Consider the following 18,032-nt stretch of genomic DNA (forward strand, 5'->3'; position numbering starts at 1 on the left):
TTTGAATTCAGGACCTCATACTTGCTGGGCAGATGCTCTACTTCTTGAGCCATACCCTCAGCCCTTTTTCACTTTAGGTATTTGTTGATAGGATCGCCCACTTTTTGCCAGTGCCAGCCTCAGATCACGATCTTTTTACCTCCACGTCTCATATAGCTGCAGTGTGGCATTTTATTTATTTATTTATTATTTTTTGGTCCAGTCGTGGGGCCTGAACTCTGGGCCTGAGCGCTGTCCCTCAGCTCTTCAGCTCAAGGCTAGCGCTCTACCACTTGAGCCACAGCGCCACTTCCGGCTTTTTTCTTTTTGCTTATGTGGTGCTGAGGAATCGAACCCAGGGCCTCAGGCATGCAAGGCAAGCGCTCTACCACCGAGCCACCTTCCCAGCCCAGTGCGGCATTTTAGAGTGTAGCAAGCGTAAACTGTCACAGATCAATAGACATTGAATTACTGCCAGTGCACAAGGTATTCATCCACCTCAAAGTCTGTCCTGACCCCTTTAATTGAGCCATCATTTATATGCACATGCACTTTTCTGAGGATGGAGCTCCAAACCCTTCTACTTGCTCTTCTCCTAAGTGCTTCTCATTTTCATCCTCTGCACTGTCTCCTGGGCTTCTTGAATTCATTTAGTGTGTCATAAAACATCTATCATCCCCCTCCCTAGCCCTCAGGATCCTCTCCCAACTCCAGATTAAGTGGAGACAACCATCAGTCATCCAATGCTCCTTACCTATACTGAGATGGGTACTCTCAACAATTCAGATAGAAGAGATGATCATGGAAACAGAGAGCTGGGAATATTGCTATGAAGGCACGACATACAAGGAAGTGTACGTATAGCTAAGGATTTATTAATCTTATTTACTTTTATTGTTTCATTGATTCTTTGTAGAGCTGTTTCGATCTCCATTTCATTAATTTCTGCCTTAATCTTTATTATTTTTTTCCATTTGTTATTTGGGGTTTGGCTTTCTTTGCTTGCCTATTTATCTAGATTATTTGTTTCTTTGATGTTTAAGTTTATTTATCCTGGATATTAATCCTTTATGTGTTGACTAGCTAGCAAAGATTTTCTCCCCTCTCATGAGACAAACCATAACAAGCTATGAGAATGAAATCATGAAAAGAAGTGTCCCAACAAAGAAAAGCCCCAGACCAGATGGACTCACTGCTGAATTTGATCTGAACTTTTAAAAATGAACACCAGTGGATGTAAACTGTTGATCAATAGGGAGTGGGAAGACTGAGAAAGATAAAGCAATAAAGTTATCCTGAGCAAAATATAACGTATGCATGTTATATTTAGTGTGCAATATATTAGTGTACAATTAATGCATACTAAAAATGAATCACAGGAAAGTAAAATAAACTTTGTTTATTGGGTGGATGAACAAGAGGGAGGAGGACTACCAAAAAGGATAAATGAGGTAAAATGTGGTTGAAATTGTTTGCTTGCATGTATGAAAAAGAAAAATGAAAGTAATTGAAATTGTTTTAAGAAGAGTGGGATAAGGAATACATCATATACATGTGCTGCATTTGCAGCAATAGCACAAGGAGCCTGGCTCTGGTGGCTCACACCTTGAATCCTAGCCTCTCAGGAAGCTGAGGTCTGAGGATTTTTTGGTTCAAAAGCCAGACCCTAAATGAAAGTCTGTGAGACCCTTATGGCCAGTTAACCACTAGAGAGCCAGAAGTGGAGCTATGGCCCAAAGTAGTAGAGTGCTAGCCTCAAGCAAAACGAATCAGGGACTGTGGCCAGGCCCTGAGTTCAAGGCCCACGACACAAAAAAGAAATTACAGCCGGGTGCCAGTGGCTCATGCCTGTAATCCTAGCTACTCAGGAGGCTGAGATCTGAGGATCGCGGTTCAAAGCCAGTCCAGGCACTCTGTGAGACTCTCATCTCCCACTAGAAAACCGGAAGTGGTGCTGTAGCTCAAGCAGTAGAGTGCTAGCCTTGAGCTGAAGAGCGCAGGGAAAATGCCCAGGCCCAGAGTTCAAGCCCCATGACCGACAAAAAAAAGAAAAGAAAGAAAGAAAGAAAGAAAAAGAAATTACAGCAAACAACTTCTCCATGTACAGCCAATATACTGTAATTTTTTTTTACATTTTTTAATTGTCAAAGTGATGTATAGAGGGGTCACAGTTACATAAGTAAGGTAGTAAGTACATTTCTTGTCAAATGTTACCCTTCCCTCATTTTTCTCCTACTTTCCCTCCCACTCCACCCTCCCCACCCCCAAGTTGCACAGATCATTTCCAACATATTGTCTTGTTGATATTACTGTTGCATTGCTTCTTTGAATATTGGAATTTTTTTAAAGATGAGGATTTATCATGCTTGCAGCATGCTGGACACCTACCGAGTTAGGAGTGGAGAGAAGAGAGTTGGAGTTTTGATGGTCATTGTGTTGAATTTTGGGATTTGCCATCCTATGGCATTGTCCTCCAATCCATAAACACGAGATGTCTTTCCATTTACTAAGATCTTCCTTAATACCTTTCACCAATGGTTTTCTTGTTCACACAAAATTTTGTCACAAATATTGGATTTGTTTTGTGCGCCAGTAAATAGAATTGTTTTATAATTGCATCTCATATTGTTTATTGCTGCTGTATTTGTTGTTTTGGTGCTCTAGTAAAGGGAATTGATTTATAATTGCATCTCATATTGTTTGCTGCTACTGAAATACATTTTTGCATATTGATATTACATCCTATGGCCTTGCTGAACTAATTTAATAGTTTTAATTATATGCGTGAGTGTGTCATTTCTATACACAAGATCATGTCATCTGAAAATGATAGTTTTATTTTTCTTTCCTATCTAAATCCCTTGTTTCATTTTCTTTCCTAATTTACTTGGTTTGAACCTACAGCAAACAAAAATAGCAATAATCTACATCCTTACTTAATTCTAATTGTTGGACAAATATTTCAGTCTTCTACCATTAAGTACATGTAATGCCAGCTGTAAGGAAAACAGAATTATGGCAGTTTCCTACCCATCTCCCCGCTTCTAAGGTACATGGTGTACCAACTTCTGAGCACTTTAGACACAAGAATGCCAGCTGAGTAGGTTTAAGTGATTGCTGTCACAAGATTCTGTTTTGCTTTATAAAATCTCAGTGGTGGGCTGGGAAGGTGGCTCAGTGGTAGAGTGCTTGCCTTGCATGCATGAGGCCCTGGGTTCGATTTCTCAGCATCACATAAGCAAAAAAAACAAAAACAAAAACCCAGAAGTGGCACTGTGGCTCAAGTAGTAGAGCACTAGCCTTGAGTTGAAGAGCCGAGGGACAGAACCCACACCCAGAGTTCAGGCCCATGACTGACAAAAAGAAAAAAAGAAAGAAAAAAAATTTCAGTGGTGATAGCTAAGCTAATGATAACCATGGGATTTTTTAATTCAAGAGGGCAGACTAATCACACACAGTTCTCTATATCTTGATCAGTAGGATCAGATTTTTTTTTATCTTATTTCTAAAATATAGAAATCCAAAAATCCAAAAATCTACTTTAACTTGTACCTAAAACATATCTTCATTCCTAGAACTTAGAAAAATGTTACTTGCCATTGCAAGAGGAGTTTTTCAGGGTGGTTAAATTAAGAACCTTCAGATGGCAGATTATCCAAGTGGGTCCAAGTGTAGTTGCAAAAGTCCCCAAGAAGGTGAGGCAGGACAGTCAGAGGAAGAAAGAGATGAGACGACATAAACAGTGGAAAATGGGAGGGAGGGAAGAACGGAGGGGGGGAGAGAGAGGGAGAGAGAGAGAGAGAGAGAGAGAGAGAGAGAGAGAGAGAGACTTGAGAATACAGAAAGGGGCCACCAGCCAAAGAACGCAAAACAGCTTCTAAAAGCTAGAAACAGCAGAAAATGGGGTGTCCTCCAGAGCCTCCAGAGATGACACACCCATAACCCTGTTGACACTTTGACTTTAGCCACATGAAATCTAGATGGTAAGAAAGCAAATTTGTATTGATTTGAATCACTAAACTTGTAGTGATACATATTTGATCACAAGTAGCAACTGGATACTAATAGAGTGAAAATGGGATCATCTACTTTACAAAGCAGCAATATCTTCAGAAAGTGAACATATGCCTACTTTATGACTCACATTCCATTCCTAGGTATGTACCCAAAAGAAATCCATATGTATGTTCACCAACCAGCATCTATTACCATAGTAGGTTTATTTGTAACATCTCAAACCTGAAAATTAACCCATGTCTATTAGGGGGAAAATAAACAAATTGAAGTACGTACACCTACTGTAATATTATATGTCAAGAGGAATGAGTGACAACCACACAACAGTATGCATCTTTTAAACATAGTATTGAGGAGAAAAAGCCACACCGCAGAGCATATTCTGGTGTTATAAAGTGCAAAAACAAGCAATATCAACTTCATTGTTGGAAATCAATAATCTTCCCAAGAATATAAGGGGGGACTTCTAGGAGCTGGTAATGTTGTTTCTTGATCTAGACGATGCTTCAGATAACTTGTGAATGTGCATCTTTTGATGTGTAAAGTGTGCATCAGTACAAACTTTAAAGGGTGAAAGGGAAGCGAAAGGTGCCTTCATGAAAACCTGCCCAGTTGTTGTTTTGTTGTTTTTGTTTTCTTTCTTCTCTTCCCTATGCCCTCAAATGAGCGCCGAAAAACGGTAACCTAGACCCAGGATTCCAGCTCCCTCAGAGCCCATCTTTGGAGCAGCTTGTCCTTGGAACGTGCTTTGCATTTGTTTCTGCTGTTTTCCTCTATAAAGGAGCCAGCCCAGAGAGATCAATCTACCTTCCTCATTTGGGGAGAATTACTGGCTGTGTTCATTGACATTATCTGAACAATGGAAAATATCGATATTTTCTCCAACCAGACAGTCCATGATAAATGAAGAGTTAAACCAGTTAATTCTACTTAATTCCTTTTTCCTTGATCTCTTGGTGGAGTTTAATATATGCCATTTCTTTTGTGGAATTTGGTTAAGCTATATATTAAACTTCAATAATAGAGTAATAGGGCTAGGTAGTCATAAAATAAAAACACTAACACTCCAAGCTGATGTGTGTGACTCTCTGGCTTCCACTAAGTGGGGTACAGGGATAATAACAGGAGAGAAGGACATGGAGAAGGGCAGAATCATGGACCAGCAGGGTTGATCTGAGCTGGTGGGGGAATGTGGGGTGCAAGCCGCTGACCAGCGGTCCCAGGAACATCATCTTTACAGAAAAAACAAAAAACAAAAAACTGACGCCCTTGTGCTTGGACCCAAGCTAGGTGGCCAGAGAAGGGTGGTGTGGTGGTGGTGGTGGTGGTCAGGGGCGGGGCTTGTGAGGACAGAAGGCGGGGCTTCGGGGAGCATCTTCTGGCCAGCGGGGCCGCGCGGGCCCGCCGCCCCCACCTGCAGGCAGCGGGAAGCCGGCGCGTCACTCGCAGCGGAAGCGCCGCGCCACCCGGGCGTCTGGCGAGGTGCGCGCCTCCGGGCTCCCACTCCATCGCTGCGCTTCGCCGCCCGCAACCGCCAGTCTCTGCCAAAGCAGGGGCGGGAACCGGGAGGCACTTACCAGGATCCAAGGTCCACCGTGGTGCTGAAGATCACAGCCCAGATCCGACAGAGCCCCAGGGGCCACCAGCAACCAGGGTGGGAGCAGCCGGGGGAGGCAGCGGGCGCCATCGCCAACTCGACAGCGCGTCCCAGGTCAGTGTGCTGCGCCGTGTCTGCCCGCTGCACTTGGGGAAACTTTGGGTGTCCGGGGCGACTGCTGGGAGAAGGGCATCTAGGGCGCAGCCAGGGGCCCCGCGATCGCCTGGCCTCCGTGCGCCCCGCTCGGTGCCACGGCTCAGGCCCTGGGTGTCCACACCTCCCGCGCATCCAGACACTGCAGCGCCCTGGCGGGGGAGACCCGGCCGGCCGAGGGCCATCGGGCTGCAGCCCCTCGCCGCCCCCACCCCCCGCAGCCAAAATGAACCACTGGCCCGCCACCCCGGGGCGCGTTCTGCTGGATTCTCCCTCCCCCCCCCCCCCGCAGTGCCCTCCCGCTTAGGGCTCCAGCTGGCGGCAGCTGGGATGCAGGTTCTGCCTCCTTGTGGGCCTCGCAGAGCGGACGGGGACCGCGGGGTGCAGAGTGCCGGCGCCGCCGCGGGAGCGCGCGGGTCGGAGGGTCGGGCTGGCCCGCGCCTCCGCAGGGGCCAGGGCCGCTGGGCAGCGAGACGGGCGGGACGGGCCCCGAGGGCGAGCTGGGGGCTGGGGGCTGTTGGCAGCCACCGGCTGTTCCAGAAGAGCCATACTAGGGGTTGGCGGCTGGGTCCCCGTGGCTCCGGGGCGCGCACATCTATGGCATTCGGAAACCAGACCCCAGCTGGGACGTGCAAAGGCTCACCTGCCTGAGGATGAGTGCAATGGCTGTCCCCTCCCCAGACGCGCCATTTCCCAAGGAACGGCCGCGTTCCCCAGGCGGGGAGCCACTCGGCAGAGGCAACGGAGCCCAGCCTATTTTCATGGATGGCAATCGCTTCTGGCCCTGGCGTAGAGAGGAGACGGCGAATTGCGCACCCCGCCCCCACCCGTGCCCCAGCGCTGTCGCCCCAGTCACCTTCCTTTGCCCTTCTCTGACAGTGCCTTGCCCTTGCTCCTTCCTGCTCCTGGAAAAAATCCGAGGAAACGACCGCGGGGGAGGGTCCGTGAAGGGGCCACCAGCCTTCTCAGCAGCTCGGGCATCCACTCACCTTGGTTCTCAAAGACTTGGAGGTAGGTGCAAGGTTTGAGGTTCTGTCTGCCTGCCTCTTTTGCCTCTTCTTTTGCCGAGGAAGGGATCTGCGCAAAGATGGGGGCATCAGTTGCCCTGTGGCCCGGACCTAAAGGCCTGAGGGAACGAGAAAATAGCTGTGGGAAACACAACAAGAGCTTCCCAACTCCTCTTTTCCTTGGGCTGTTTCTGAATATCTCTTAGGAACCAGTAGCCGCGAAGTGCACTCTTGCCGGCCAGTCGGTCCCATTTCCAGACCATCTCAGGTGCAGCCTTTTGCTCTGGCTCTGCACCTCTCCTTGCTGGGACGGAGTACATATCTTCTAGCTAGAGAGGAGACACGCTGAGCTTGTGGCTGGCAGGTTTGCATCATTTCAAGTACAGCGGGTCTCTACATCCTGGCTTTCTGTTGCCCATTGGGACTCTGGGTTTCGTCAGGCCTCAGAAGATCAGCAAACCTCCCATCCAGGTCAGTTCCAACCCAATGTTACGTCTCCCTGGGACTTGAGAGCTCCCTTAACCCTTCTCTGGGATAGGGCAACTGACCTGGCTCTTCTCTCCACTAGGTAAGTTAAGCATCAAACCATCCCGGGGTGAAGATGGAGACAACTCTATGTAAGCTGGAGACAGAGGTTGACCGCGGATAGCGCGGGGATGAGGAATCTATGCAACAGGCTCATGTGATCTTTAGGATGCAGAAGCCATTGATGTATTAAACTTGGCCTTTCATTGTCAGATCCCACCAAGCTCAGAGATGGAACATATAGGCAGGAACTCTTACTTGCTGATTTATATTTGGAAACCAATATCTATTGAATTCCTAAGTAGCAAGTGTGTATGTAGGTTTTATAAAAATCCTCACAATCATCTGCTACAAAGTAGATATTAGTTCTAGTTTAGAATGACTTCTCATATGTTGATAACTTGAAGAGAAAGTGAGAGAGCGAACCCAGGTTCCTGATGCCTCTTGCACAGAATGTAGAATGCCAGTGACTAGGGACAGGGAAAAGAAGTGAGTTCTGAGCTTAACACCCATTTATGATGCCCTCCCCCCCCCCCCATCTTCAAGCGGGCCCTCCTCTACCATCGCCAAACCACTCGTTTTATGGGAGGGAGCATGGATCCTCCTTGGAGATATTAGTAAAGGCAGAAAGGGAAATGTCCCTATTGTCCTAATGAAAGGAAACCTGAGAGGGAAGGGGAATGGGGAGAAAAAAATATAACTGCAGGAAAATTCCTGCCTGTCACCTTCAAGATGGCTTTCAAAGCACTTCAGCCCACATTCTCACTACCATGGAGGTATTAAGGTAAAAACACAGAGCCTTGCATTTAAACCCCTGGCAGGTGGGTAAGATGAGGGGCTTTCCCTCCTCAGTCTCCTCACCTTCACAAAATGGGGACCATGTGAGTGACCAGGCCCTCTACGCCTCCACCAAGCACTCACTGCTGGTCAGACTCTGCAAACAGACACATACCCAGTTGCTGTGCAAAAGATCCACTCCAGATGTTTTTACAAACTCATAATCAGTGAAATGTGATAAACTAAACACTGTAAAGATTTCTTAACAAGGAATTAAAAAACTAGACTCCAAATGCGAGTAACAAATCGTTGGTGTTTATATGAGTCTGAATAGCTTTGATTTCTTTGGTAGGAACTGACAGCTGGTGGTAGAAAACCTCATCTAAGGGGAGAGAAGAGACAAAAGTAAACTATGAAATCTGGAATCATGTTTTCAGGTAATTTTCTATTTCTGTTTGGAGTGGGTGTCTGCTTCAAAGGGTATGTGTCGTTATGGTTTGAATTGCTTCATTTATCAACAGATATTTTTACTAGGGCACAAAATTCTAAATGAAATGTTTTTACATTTTTTTTCTGGCTCCCAGTCTCCCAGTAGCAGGACAGAGCAAGGGATACTACTGTTCAGCCCACAGGCTCTTAGTCCTCATTTTCAGCATTCTGTCTGCAAGTCTGGAGCCTTTCTGATCCATTTGTCCAGAGAATCAGTCTTTGTTTTGTTAAATTAATATGGTTAATAATTAAGATCTTGCAATGATGCTGAAATAATGGTATTTGGTAAATGTACATACATAAAGGACATTGCCCACTTATTAAATTCCTTGTATGCTTTACCAACTATTATTATAGATTCTAAACATTTTTTCAACATTCTAGCTGTTGCTTAAATAGGCTATAGATTTGAGATGTGATCAAAAAGAAGGCTAAATTTTGAGATACATTAAAAAATAGTGAGCAGAAGATACAACAGAAAAACATCTCCTTCTAACATTATACAATTTCATTTTCACGTTTGCATGGAATGAGTGATATACAATTGTCATTGCACAGGAGATGAACTCAATCTGAGAGGCTAAGACTTAACCAGACATACTGTAAGCGTCTAGTAAGAAGGAGAATCACAATTGAAATCTAGCTCTATCTGACCTTGAGCTCTTTCCAGTTGATTATGTATATGAAAGGGGTACCTGAACCTCAGAATTGTCTAAAATGTAACAAAGGGATTGATTGGACGCTAATATGACACCAGTTCTGGGTGTTCAGGCAGGATGCTTCTCACAGGAGGAGACAGGATGAAAGAACATTCAAGGCAGAGAAGTAGTCACATCAAACATAGTGAAATATAAGTCAGGCTTAAATGTTGGCACTTTTGGTGTATAAATGGATAAAGCAAGATAAAAGAACTACCTGAAAGACGATAAAGGACTAAAAACACAGGAAATATTCCAGTAAGGCACAGATTATACAATGAACACTAGGAACCCATACATGTATTATGCATTTGGAGGATAAAGTATTTAACAACTTTTTTTCTCTGCACGTTTTATTGTTTAAGCAACAACAGAATTGTACTAAGTGGGAACAAACCAAGTGGCTTCAATAGCCATGATAGAAAATGCAGTGACGTGTTTCTATAATCCCAGCTGCTCAGGAGGCTAAAGCAGGAAGATAGCTTTAGCCCAGGGCTAGCTTGGAAATATAGCATGGCACTGTCTGTTAAAAAATAAGAAAAGCTCCAGGTGTCGGTGGCTCATGCCTGTAATCCTAGATACTCAGGAGGCTGAGATCTGAGGATCACGGTTCAAAGCCAGGCTGGATAAGAAACTTCATGAGACTCTTATCGCCAATAAAATACTAGAAAAACAGAAGTGGTGGTGTGGCTCAAGCAGTAAAGCTCTCTCCTTGAGCTCAAGAATGCAGGGAAAGCGCCCAGGCCAAGAGTTCAGATAGATAGATAGATAGATAAAGTAAAGAAGAAATAACAAACATCATGGCATCATGTTTTCGAGACAACACTCCAGGCCTCTAGGGAGAGAGTCTGCCATTATATACATGGACATCCAGTTGGGGTGCTGCTCAGCTTCTCTGAGACTCTGGAGTCACAGCATTCTCCTTTCCACAGGACTCAGAGGGCCTATGGAAAATGATCCTAGGTCATCCTGTCTAGGTATCCTGACTCCAATACCAGATTCAGGCATCCCATCACCAGCACATTGCTAGCTATTCTTCTCTTTCGTGATTCTAGGAAGTACCCAGGTCTAGTGTTGTGGAGAAGATCCTTTATATAAGAGTGGGTAAAAAGTCTGACAGCTCCCCCCAAAGTTCTTCTAAAACAAGTAAAAGACTTTCCAAATAGGGTTTGGGAAGGTGGCTCAGTGGTAGAGTGCTTACCTTGCATGCTCGAGGCCCTGGGTTCATTTCCTCAGCATCACATAAGCAGAAAAACCTAGAAGTGGCACTTTGGCTCAAGTGGTATAGCACTAGCCTTGAGCTAAAGAGCTGAGGGACAGTGCCCAGACCCCAGAGTTCAGGCCCCATGACCAACAAAAAAAAAAAAAAAAGACTTTCTAAACTATAGAAGTATAGGAGATTATAATATTCAATTAGAGCACCCTGCTACATGTTCGTATTTGAATATCTTTTTCAAATGCTTACATCCAAGGTTTTTTTTAATGTGTGTGTGTGTGTGTGTGTGTGTGTGTGTGTGTGTATGTTTTAATAATTGGAAGTATATTTCTTGGACTGCAGTTAACAAGTGCTTTCTGTATTTGCTATTATGTTCCAACTTACTCCTGCAAATTTCTTAGCCATATCAAAACCGTTTGTTTGTGAACAAATGCTAAGAGGTTTCTTTTGTACTCATTGTCTCACATGGGCTCTTTTGAAATGCTTTGTTTCCAGAATAGAGCTCTGAGTTGGAACCAGATTGCTAACAGATTCTTAATTCCTGCCTTCCTGCATTACTGGTATGTTTAGGTCTGGCATGTAACAATGGGAGGGCATAATATCAAAGCACTCACTGCCACTTGTTTAGGGACATGTTTATTGAATAATTGACCTTTGTTTTTGCATCATGAATGATAACCAAGTGGAATACCACCTTTTAGGAACTCACAGTACTCAGATGAAATATTTAGGCATGAATACAGTCAATAATACCTTTTGCTGCATATCGCTACTCAGGAGGCTATGGTTTAAAGCTAGTTTGAGCAGCCAGGCACCAGTGGCTCATACCTGTAATCTTAGCTACTCAGGAGGCTGAGATCTGAGGATCACAATTCAAAGCCAGCCCGGGAAGGAAAGTCCGTTAACCACTCAAAAAACTGGAAGTAGGGACTGGGAAGGTGGCTCAGTGGTAGAACACTTGCCTTGCATGCATGAGGCCCTAGGTTCGATTCCTCAGCACCACCTAAGCAAAAAGAAAAAAGCCAGAAGTGGGTGCTGTGGCTCAAGTGGTAGAGCGCTAGCCTTGAGCTGAAGAGCTGAGGGACAGCGCCCAGGCCCAGAGTTCAAGCCCCACGACCGGACCCCCCCAAAAAAAACAAACAAAAAAAAAACCTGGAAGTGGCATTGTAGCTCAAATGGTAGAGTGAATGCCTTGAGCTGAAGAGCACAGGACCAGCGCACAGGCCCAGAGTTCAAGGTCCACAACTGACCAAAAAAAAGCCAGTCCCAGCAGAAAAGTTCATGAGACCATGCCTCCACATAACCAGCAAAAAGCAGGTCTGGGGACATGGCCCAAGTGGTAGAGTGCCAGCTGAGCAAGCAAGCTAAGCATTCATAGCCCTGAGTTCAAACTCCAGCACAATGATAATAATAATAATTCAACTCTAAATACATTATTTGTATATATGCAAATATAAACAAAATTTATTATGACTAAATTCTAATAATGTTATATGTTCACATATGCTCTTTTTCTTATACATGTTCTATTTGCAATAAATAAATGAGAACAGTATTATACAGAAGATTATGTGAAATGTATACTTTTTTTGGGGGGGGGGTCAGTCATGGGGCTTGAACTCTGGGCTTGGGTGCTATCTTAGCGCTCTTCAGCTCAAGGCAAGTGCTCTACTGTGTGAGCCACAGTGCCACTTCTGGTTTTGTAGTAGTTTACTGGGGATAAGAGTCTCACAGATTTTCCTGCCTGGGCTGGCTTTGAACCATGATCCTCAGATCTCAGCCTCCTGAGTAGCTAGGACTACAGGTGTGAGCCACCAGTGCCTGGCTTGAAATAAATACTAGCTAAAGAATAAAAAGCAGACACCCTTATATATTTATATATACCATCTAAGTTGAGAGACAGAACATTATGTGAAGCTCAATGTCCCTCCCGACTTGCCTTGTTCTCCTGAGTCCCACCCCTTTCCTTCTTATTTTCTACTTGTAAATGGCCCCTAAATAGCATAATTACTTAATTGGGTGAAAGGCACAAAAGAGACAAATGAAGAATGCTCAGCATCCCTGAGCACTAACGAGATGACCTCAAGATCAGCAGTGCGTCCTAGGATGCAAAGGGAGAGGGCTGTTCCATCCTTCTCTTGAGACCAGGACTTCTCCCAGACATCAGAACATGGTGAATGAGAAGAGCAGAAGTGAGCACTGTCAGCCTACACACAGATAGCAGACAAGGAGAAAGCAGAGGTGTATCTTGACACAGCAAGTAGAAACCAGAACTGATGGGCAGGCAGGCTCTCAGGTGGTACATGGTAAAATGGCAGGCAGATCCTAGAGAGGATGTCTGTGTGTCCCATAGACAGCTCTTTAGCATTTTTCGGGGGGGGGGGGGGGAGGGGGCGGCGCACGGGGCCACAGGGGAGGTGTTGAGCACATAGCTTCTCTAAAGATCTGTCTTCTGTCATTTTCATGTTTACTTGTTTACTATTTCATCCTGATAGAGTATATCTCCAGTTAATTCTTGCTTGATAGTTTGGCTAAATATAGACTTCAAAGCTTAGGATAATTTTTTCTTCAGATTTTTAAAGACATTTCTCCATTATGTTCCATTGTTGTTGTTCCCATATCTGCATCTGTACCGATTCTTGATCAGTTAATATGTGATTTATCTCCACACCTTGAAGCTTCACCCTTCCTGACCTACTCCTACAAGTCCATGTAATCTTTTCTGTTCTCTGTTCTGGAAATTCACAAGCATGTGTCAAGATCAATATCATTCATAGTGCTAGATTGTAATTAGGCCTTTTCAATTTGGTAACTCACATCTGCCAATCTAGAATTTTTTTTAAGCAGGGTCTTTGTAGTCCAGGCTAGTCTCAAACTCTCAATCTCCCGTCCCTGCTAAGATGACAGGTATGCACCTGCATGCTCAGCTATAAATTTTTTTTCCCTCCCTCCCTTCCCTCCTCCTTCCCTTGCTGCTCCCTCCCTTTCTCCCTTCCTACCTTCCTTCTTCCCTCCCTCCTTTCCTTCCTCCCTTCCTCCCTCTTTTCCTTCCTCACTTCTTTCCTTTTCCTTCTTCCTTGCAGTACTGAGATTTGAACTCAGGGCCTCACACTTTTGCTAGGCAAGCACTCAACTACTCTCTAGCCCTTTTTGCGCTGGTTTATTTATTTTTGCCAATCCTGGGCAAACTTTTGATCAAGTCTAGCGCTCTACCACTTGAGCCACAATATCACTTCTGGCTTTTTCTGTGATTAATTGGAGGTAAGACTCTTAAGGACTTTCCTGCCCAGGCTACCTTCAAGTTGCCGTCCTCTCAGCCTCCTGAGTAGCTAGGATTACAAGTGTGAGCCACCAGTGCCTGGCTCTGGTTTATTTTTTAGATGCAGTTTTGCTTTTTTTCCCAGGCAATCCTGGACCATGAACTTCTTAGTTTATACTTCCCGCTGTAGCTGAGATGCCAGCTGCATGTTATCACATGTTGAGATGAGGTGGTGGATTTTTTGCCCACTCTATTCTATGAAGCACAACTCTCCTGATCTTAGCCAAAGTTGCTGGGATTACAGGTATGAGACACTTACCATCACCTGTCCTAGAAATTTTACCCTTCTCTTGCTATCTCTTTTTCCTATTTTTTTTCCTTACTGGAACTTCTATTTGAATGTTGGAGTTCCTAGCCTGGTGCTGTCATTTTTTGTTGTTGTCATCATTTTTGTTATTCTTTTTTTTTTTTTTTTTGCTGGTCATGGGGCCTGAGCTCAGGGCTTGGGCGCTGTCCCTCAGCTCTTCAGCTCAAGGCTAGCACTCTACCACTTGAGCCACAGCGCCACTTCCGGCTTTTTCTGCTTACGTGGTGCTGAGGAATCGAACCCAGGGCCTCATGCATGCAAGGAAAGCACTCTACCACTGAGCTACCTTCCCAGCCCCCATTTTTGTTATACTTTTGCTTTAGTATGTTAGAGATTTTATCACGTTGTCATCCAACTCTTCTATTGAGTTTTGCAGTTTTGTATTATACTTTCCTTTTGCGAGTTCTTTTTGTATTTTCTGAATATCACTTTGTCAAAGAATCTTCTCACTCTTGTTTCATGCTTACAACATCTCACTGAGTGAAGTTTTCATTTTCCTAACTACAACCTGTTTCCTCCAAGTTACTTTTCCTACTTGTTTTGGTTTCTGTTTTAATGTAAGAGGCCTTCTGGTTGTTTCCTATTCTTTTTTGTTTGGACTATTCATAGACAAAGAATTGGGTCTGAAAAGATGGAAAGAGTCCCAGAGCCTACAGGTGAGGCTTGTCACCTGTAATCATCATTATTGTACAGTGATCTGGTGACATGTGAGCTCAGTACCTTATGTGCTTTCTCTTAGGCAGGTCCTAGTCTTGACAGAAGAGTATAGCAATTTTTGCCCAGGAGGTAAGGTAGGCTGCCAACCATCTTGTAGTGTAGCTGAGGGAAGTGGGTTGTGAGTCTTTTTAGGTAATGGTCAGCATACAAACAATTGCCAACCCCACCCCTTCCTCTCTCCCCAGCTTTTGCTCCAAAGAGAAGAGCATCTTCAGTCCAGACACCTACTATTTCATCTTTTTTTGAGAACAAATCTCTGGACATCCTTTAGGGTCTGCCTGTCAGGGATTAGTGGTAGAGGAACCACCGTGGTAGCACTTCTCAAACTTGCAGCCAGGCAAAATTTAGGCTATGATTCAGTGGCTCAGGACTGGAGCCTAAGATTGTCTGCTTTCAGCCACTTTCTGCTGCTGGCCCAAGGTAGATTACACTTCAATTAGCACAGCCTTTGTGCTTCTAACAGCTTTTCACCGGACCCTCCTAATCTTTGCTGAAGTCTTCACCCCCCCACCCTAATCTCAGTTCTATAACTTCCTGAGGCTGCATATTTTGAGAATTTTGTACTGGGCCTGGGTTTAGTTCTTAGCTCTTACCCCCATTGACATGAAGTGCAGCTTTCTTAGGTTAAATCAGTTACCATTGGCTTGTTTGGCTTTCAAAATGTGTTGCTGTTCTCTCTCCTTTTTTGTCTTTGTGGGCTGATATTCTTTAAAGTATTCTTTAGTTGCTGGACACCAGTGACTCACGCCTGTAATCCTAGCTACTCAAAAGCTGAGTAGCTAGGGGATTGCAGTTCAAAGCTTGCCGAGGTATTAAGTTCCTGAGACTGTTATTCCAGTTAAACATCAAAAAGCCAGAAGTGGAGCTATTTTCACAGATAGAAAATCTATATATTATTGTTTAATGTGATATTTTGGAAAGTACTATGTTACAGCTAAATCATAAATATTCAGGAAAGATTTTGAAAATTTACACTTTCAAATTACAATAACTAAAATTTCATATTAGTTGTAAGTCCTTGAAGGTCATTGCTATCCTGTATTTCTTTCATTTTGCAATTCCTATCTTTCCTCCACAAGTATTGATAGCATAGCCCATTTATATCTGCACATTTCAGAAATTTTACGTAGCAAAATAAATTTAAGTTGGGATGCTGGTTTTGGCTCACCTTTTCGTCTTCATCTTCTTTGATAACCAGGTATTGATTTCTGACTTTTGAGGATGGATGAAAGTACAGAAATTTCAAGTGATGGGAATTCCTTGATCAAAGCAGTCCATCAGAGCCGCCTTCGCCTCACGAGACTTTTGTTAGAAGGTGGTGCTTACATCAATGAGAGCAATGACCGAGGGGAAACACCTCTAATGATTGCATGTAGGACCAAACATGTTGATCACCAGAGTGTCAGTAAAGCCAAGATGGTTAAATACCTGTTAGAGAACAATGCTGATCCCAACATCCAGGACAAATCTGGGAAAACGGCACTAATGCATGCTTGCTTGGAAAAAGCTGGTCCAGAAGTGGTTTCTTTGCTCCTCAAGAGTGGAGCTGACCTCAGCTTGCAAGACCATTCTGGTTACTCGGCTCTGATTTATGCCATAAATGCAGAAGACAGAGAGACCCTGAATGTTCTCCTTAGTGCTTGCAAAGCGAAAGGGAAAGAGGTCATCATCATAACGACGGCAAAATCCCCCTCTGGGAGGCATACTACTCAACAGTACCTAAATATGCCTCCTGCAGATATTGATGGGGGTCACTCCCCAGCCACCTGCACTACTCCATCAGAGATAGACATCAAAACAGCCTCGTCACCACTTTCACCCTCTTCTGAAACTGACCTGACACTTTTTGGCTTTAAAGATCGGGAGCCCTCCAGAAGCAGTGACGACACCTGGGACCCAGGCTCCCCTGTAAGGAAACCTGCAATGGCTTCTAATGGACCCAAGGTATCCCAGAACCCAGCCTGGATCAAGACTCCACCATCATTAAAGCACCAAAATAGAGTGGCCTCTTTGCAAGAAGAGCTCCAAGATATTACTCCAGAGGAAGAATTATCCTACAAAACCAATGCACTGGCACTTTCCAAGAGATTCATCACTAGACACCAAAGCATTGATGTAAAAGACACTGCATATTTACTCAGAGCCTTTGATCAGGCCAACTCAAGGAAGATGTCATATGATGAAATAAACTTCCAGTCTTTGTTTCCGGAAGGAAATCAGCCATGTATTGAAGTCCCTGTTGACCAGGATCCAGATGAGAACCAGACAGTATTTGCATCCACCTTGAAAAGTATAGTTCAGAAAAGAAACTCTGGTGCTAATCACTACAGCTCTGATTCCCAGCTCTCAGAGGGTCTAACCCCTCCAACAGGAGAAGATGGCAAAACAGTTACAGGAAAGAAAAAAATCTTCTCACCATCTCCTTCTCTGTTGTCAGGATCCAAAGAATTGTTGGAGAATATCCCACCAGCTTCCTTGAGCAGGAGAAATCATGCAATTTTAGAAAGGCGTGGTTCTGGAGCTTTTTCTTTTGATCATAGTATTGTGCAGAACAGACCTGGGTTTCTGCCACCTTTAAATGTAAATCCTCACCCTCCCATTGCAGATATCAATGTCAGCAACAAGATTTGCAGCCTTCTGTCTTGTGGTCAAAAAGTGCTTATGCCAACTGTTCCTATTTTCCCTAAAGAATACAAAAGCAAAAAAATGTTGTTAAGGAGACAGTCATTGCAGACAGAACAAATTAAGCAATTAGTAAATTTTTAAGAGATGGCTAGAAAACACAAATGTCTATATCAGAAAAACATAGACTTGGAGATGAAATCTAAGTCCCTCTCCTTTTAAGGTCTTGTAATTAGTTGGTCAACATTGTTAGGTGGATCAAAATACAATGTGTTTCATATTAGGCATAGTGAACACACCAGTAATACACAGTTTCTGCTAAAAGAATTCTTTCAAACAAAATGAAAGCTTTTTTTCCCCCTCAAAACCTCCCTGTGGTTTTCCACTTAAAGAAATATTGGTAAAGAAAGATAGTAATTTATGTTAGAAAAAAAATTTAATTTTAGATTGGCTTAAAGTGTTATGAGAACATCATGTTCTCATGTCAGTGATTTTATAAATTTTCATCTCAGTAAATTAATCACAAACTAGTTGCAATTGTCCATAGTACCAAAAGCATAAAAGAGAACACTGATAGCTACAAAATACTTTGACATCAATATGTATAAG

General features: G+C 43.9%; 1 protein-coding gene across 3 annotated transcripts; it reads left to right on the forward strand.

Moving 5' to 3' along the window:
- Positions 1 to 5,605: 5,605 nt before the first annotated feature.
- On the forward strand, positions 5,606 to 17,735 carry Ankrd34b (ankyrin repeat domain 34B). Of its 3 annotated transcripts, XM_042691067.1 has the most exons (5): positions 5,606 to 5,707; positions 6,626 to 6,757; positions 8,408 to 8,492; positions 10,954 to 11,018; positions 16,000 to 17,735. In XM_042691067.1, the coding sequence occupies exon 5, from the start codon at positions 16,023 to 16,025 to the stop codon at positions 17,565 to 17,567; it is 1,545 nt and encodes a 514-aa protein (XP_042547001.1). In that variant the 5' UTR covers positions 5,606 to 5,707; positions 6,626 to 6,757; positions 8,408 to 8,492; positions 10,954 to 11,018; positions 16,000 to 16,022; the 3' UTR covers positions 17,568 to 17,735. The 3 variants fall into 3 exon arrangements, with proteins under 3 accessions (XP_042547001.1, XP_042547002.1, XP_042547003.1); XM_042691068.1 differs by lacking the exons at positions 5,606 to 5,707; positions 6,626 to 6,757 and adding an exon at positions 7,145 to 7,224; XM_042691069.1 differs by lacking the exons at positions 5,606 to 5,707; positions 6,626 to 6,757; positions 8,408 to 8,492 and having other exon boundaries at positions 10,947 to 11,018.
- Positions 17,736 to 18,032: the final 297 nt, after the last annotated feature.

This window comes from Dipodomys spectabilis, unplaced genomic scaffold (assembly GCF_019054845.1).
Source record: "Dipodomys spectabilis isolate Male_0828 unplaced genomic scaffold, ASM1905484v1 ptg000140l, whole genome shotgun sequence".
Lineage (NCBI taxonomy): Eukaryota > Metazoa > Chordata > Mammalia > Rodentia > Heteromyidae > Dipodomys > Dipodomys spectabilis.

Excerpts from the sequence above, each read along its gene's own strand:
- Ankrd34b (XM_042691067.1), top strand. The coding sequence starts at position 16,023 with ATGGATGAAAGTACAGAAATTTCAAGTGATGGGAATTCCTTGATCAAA.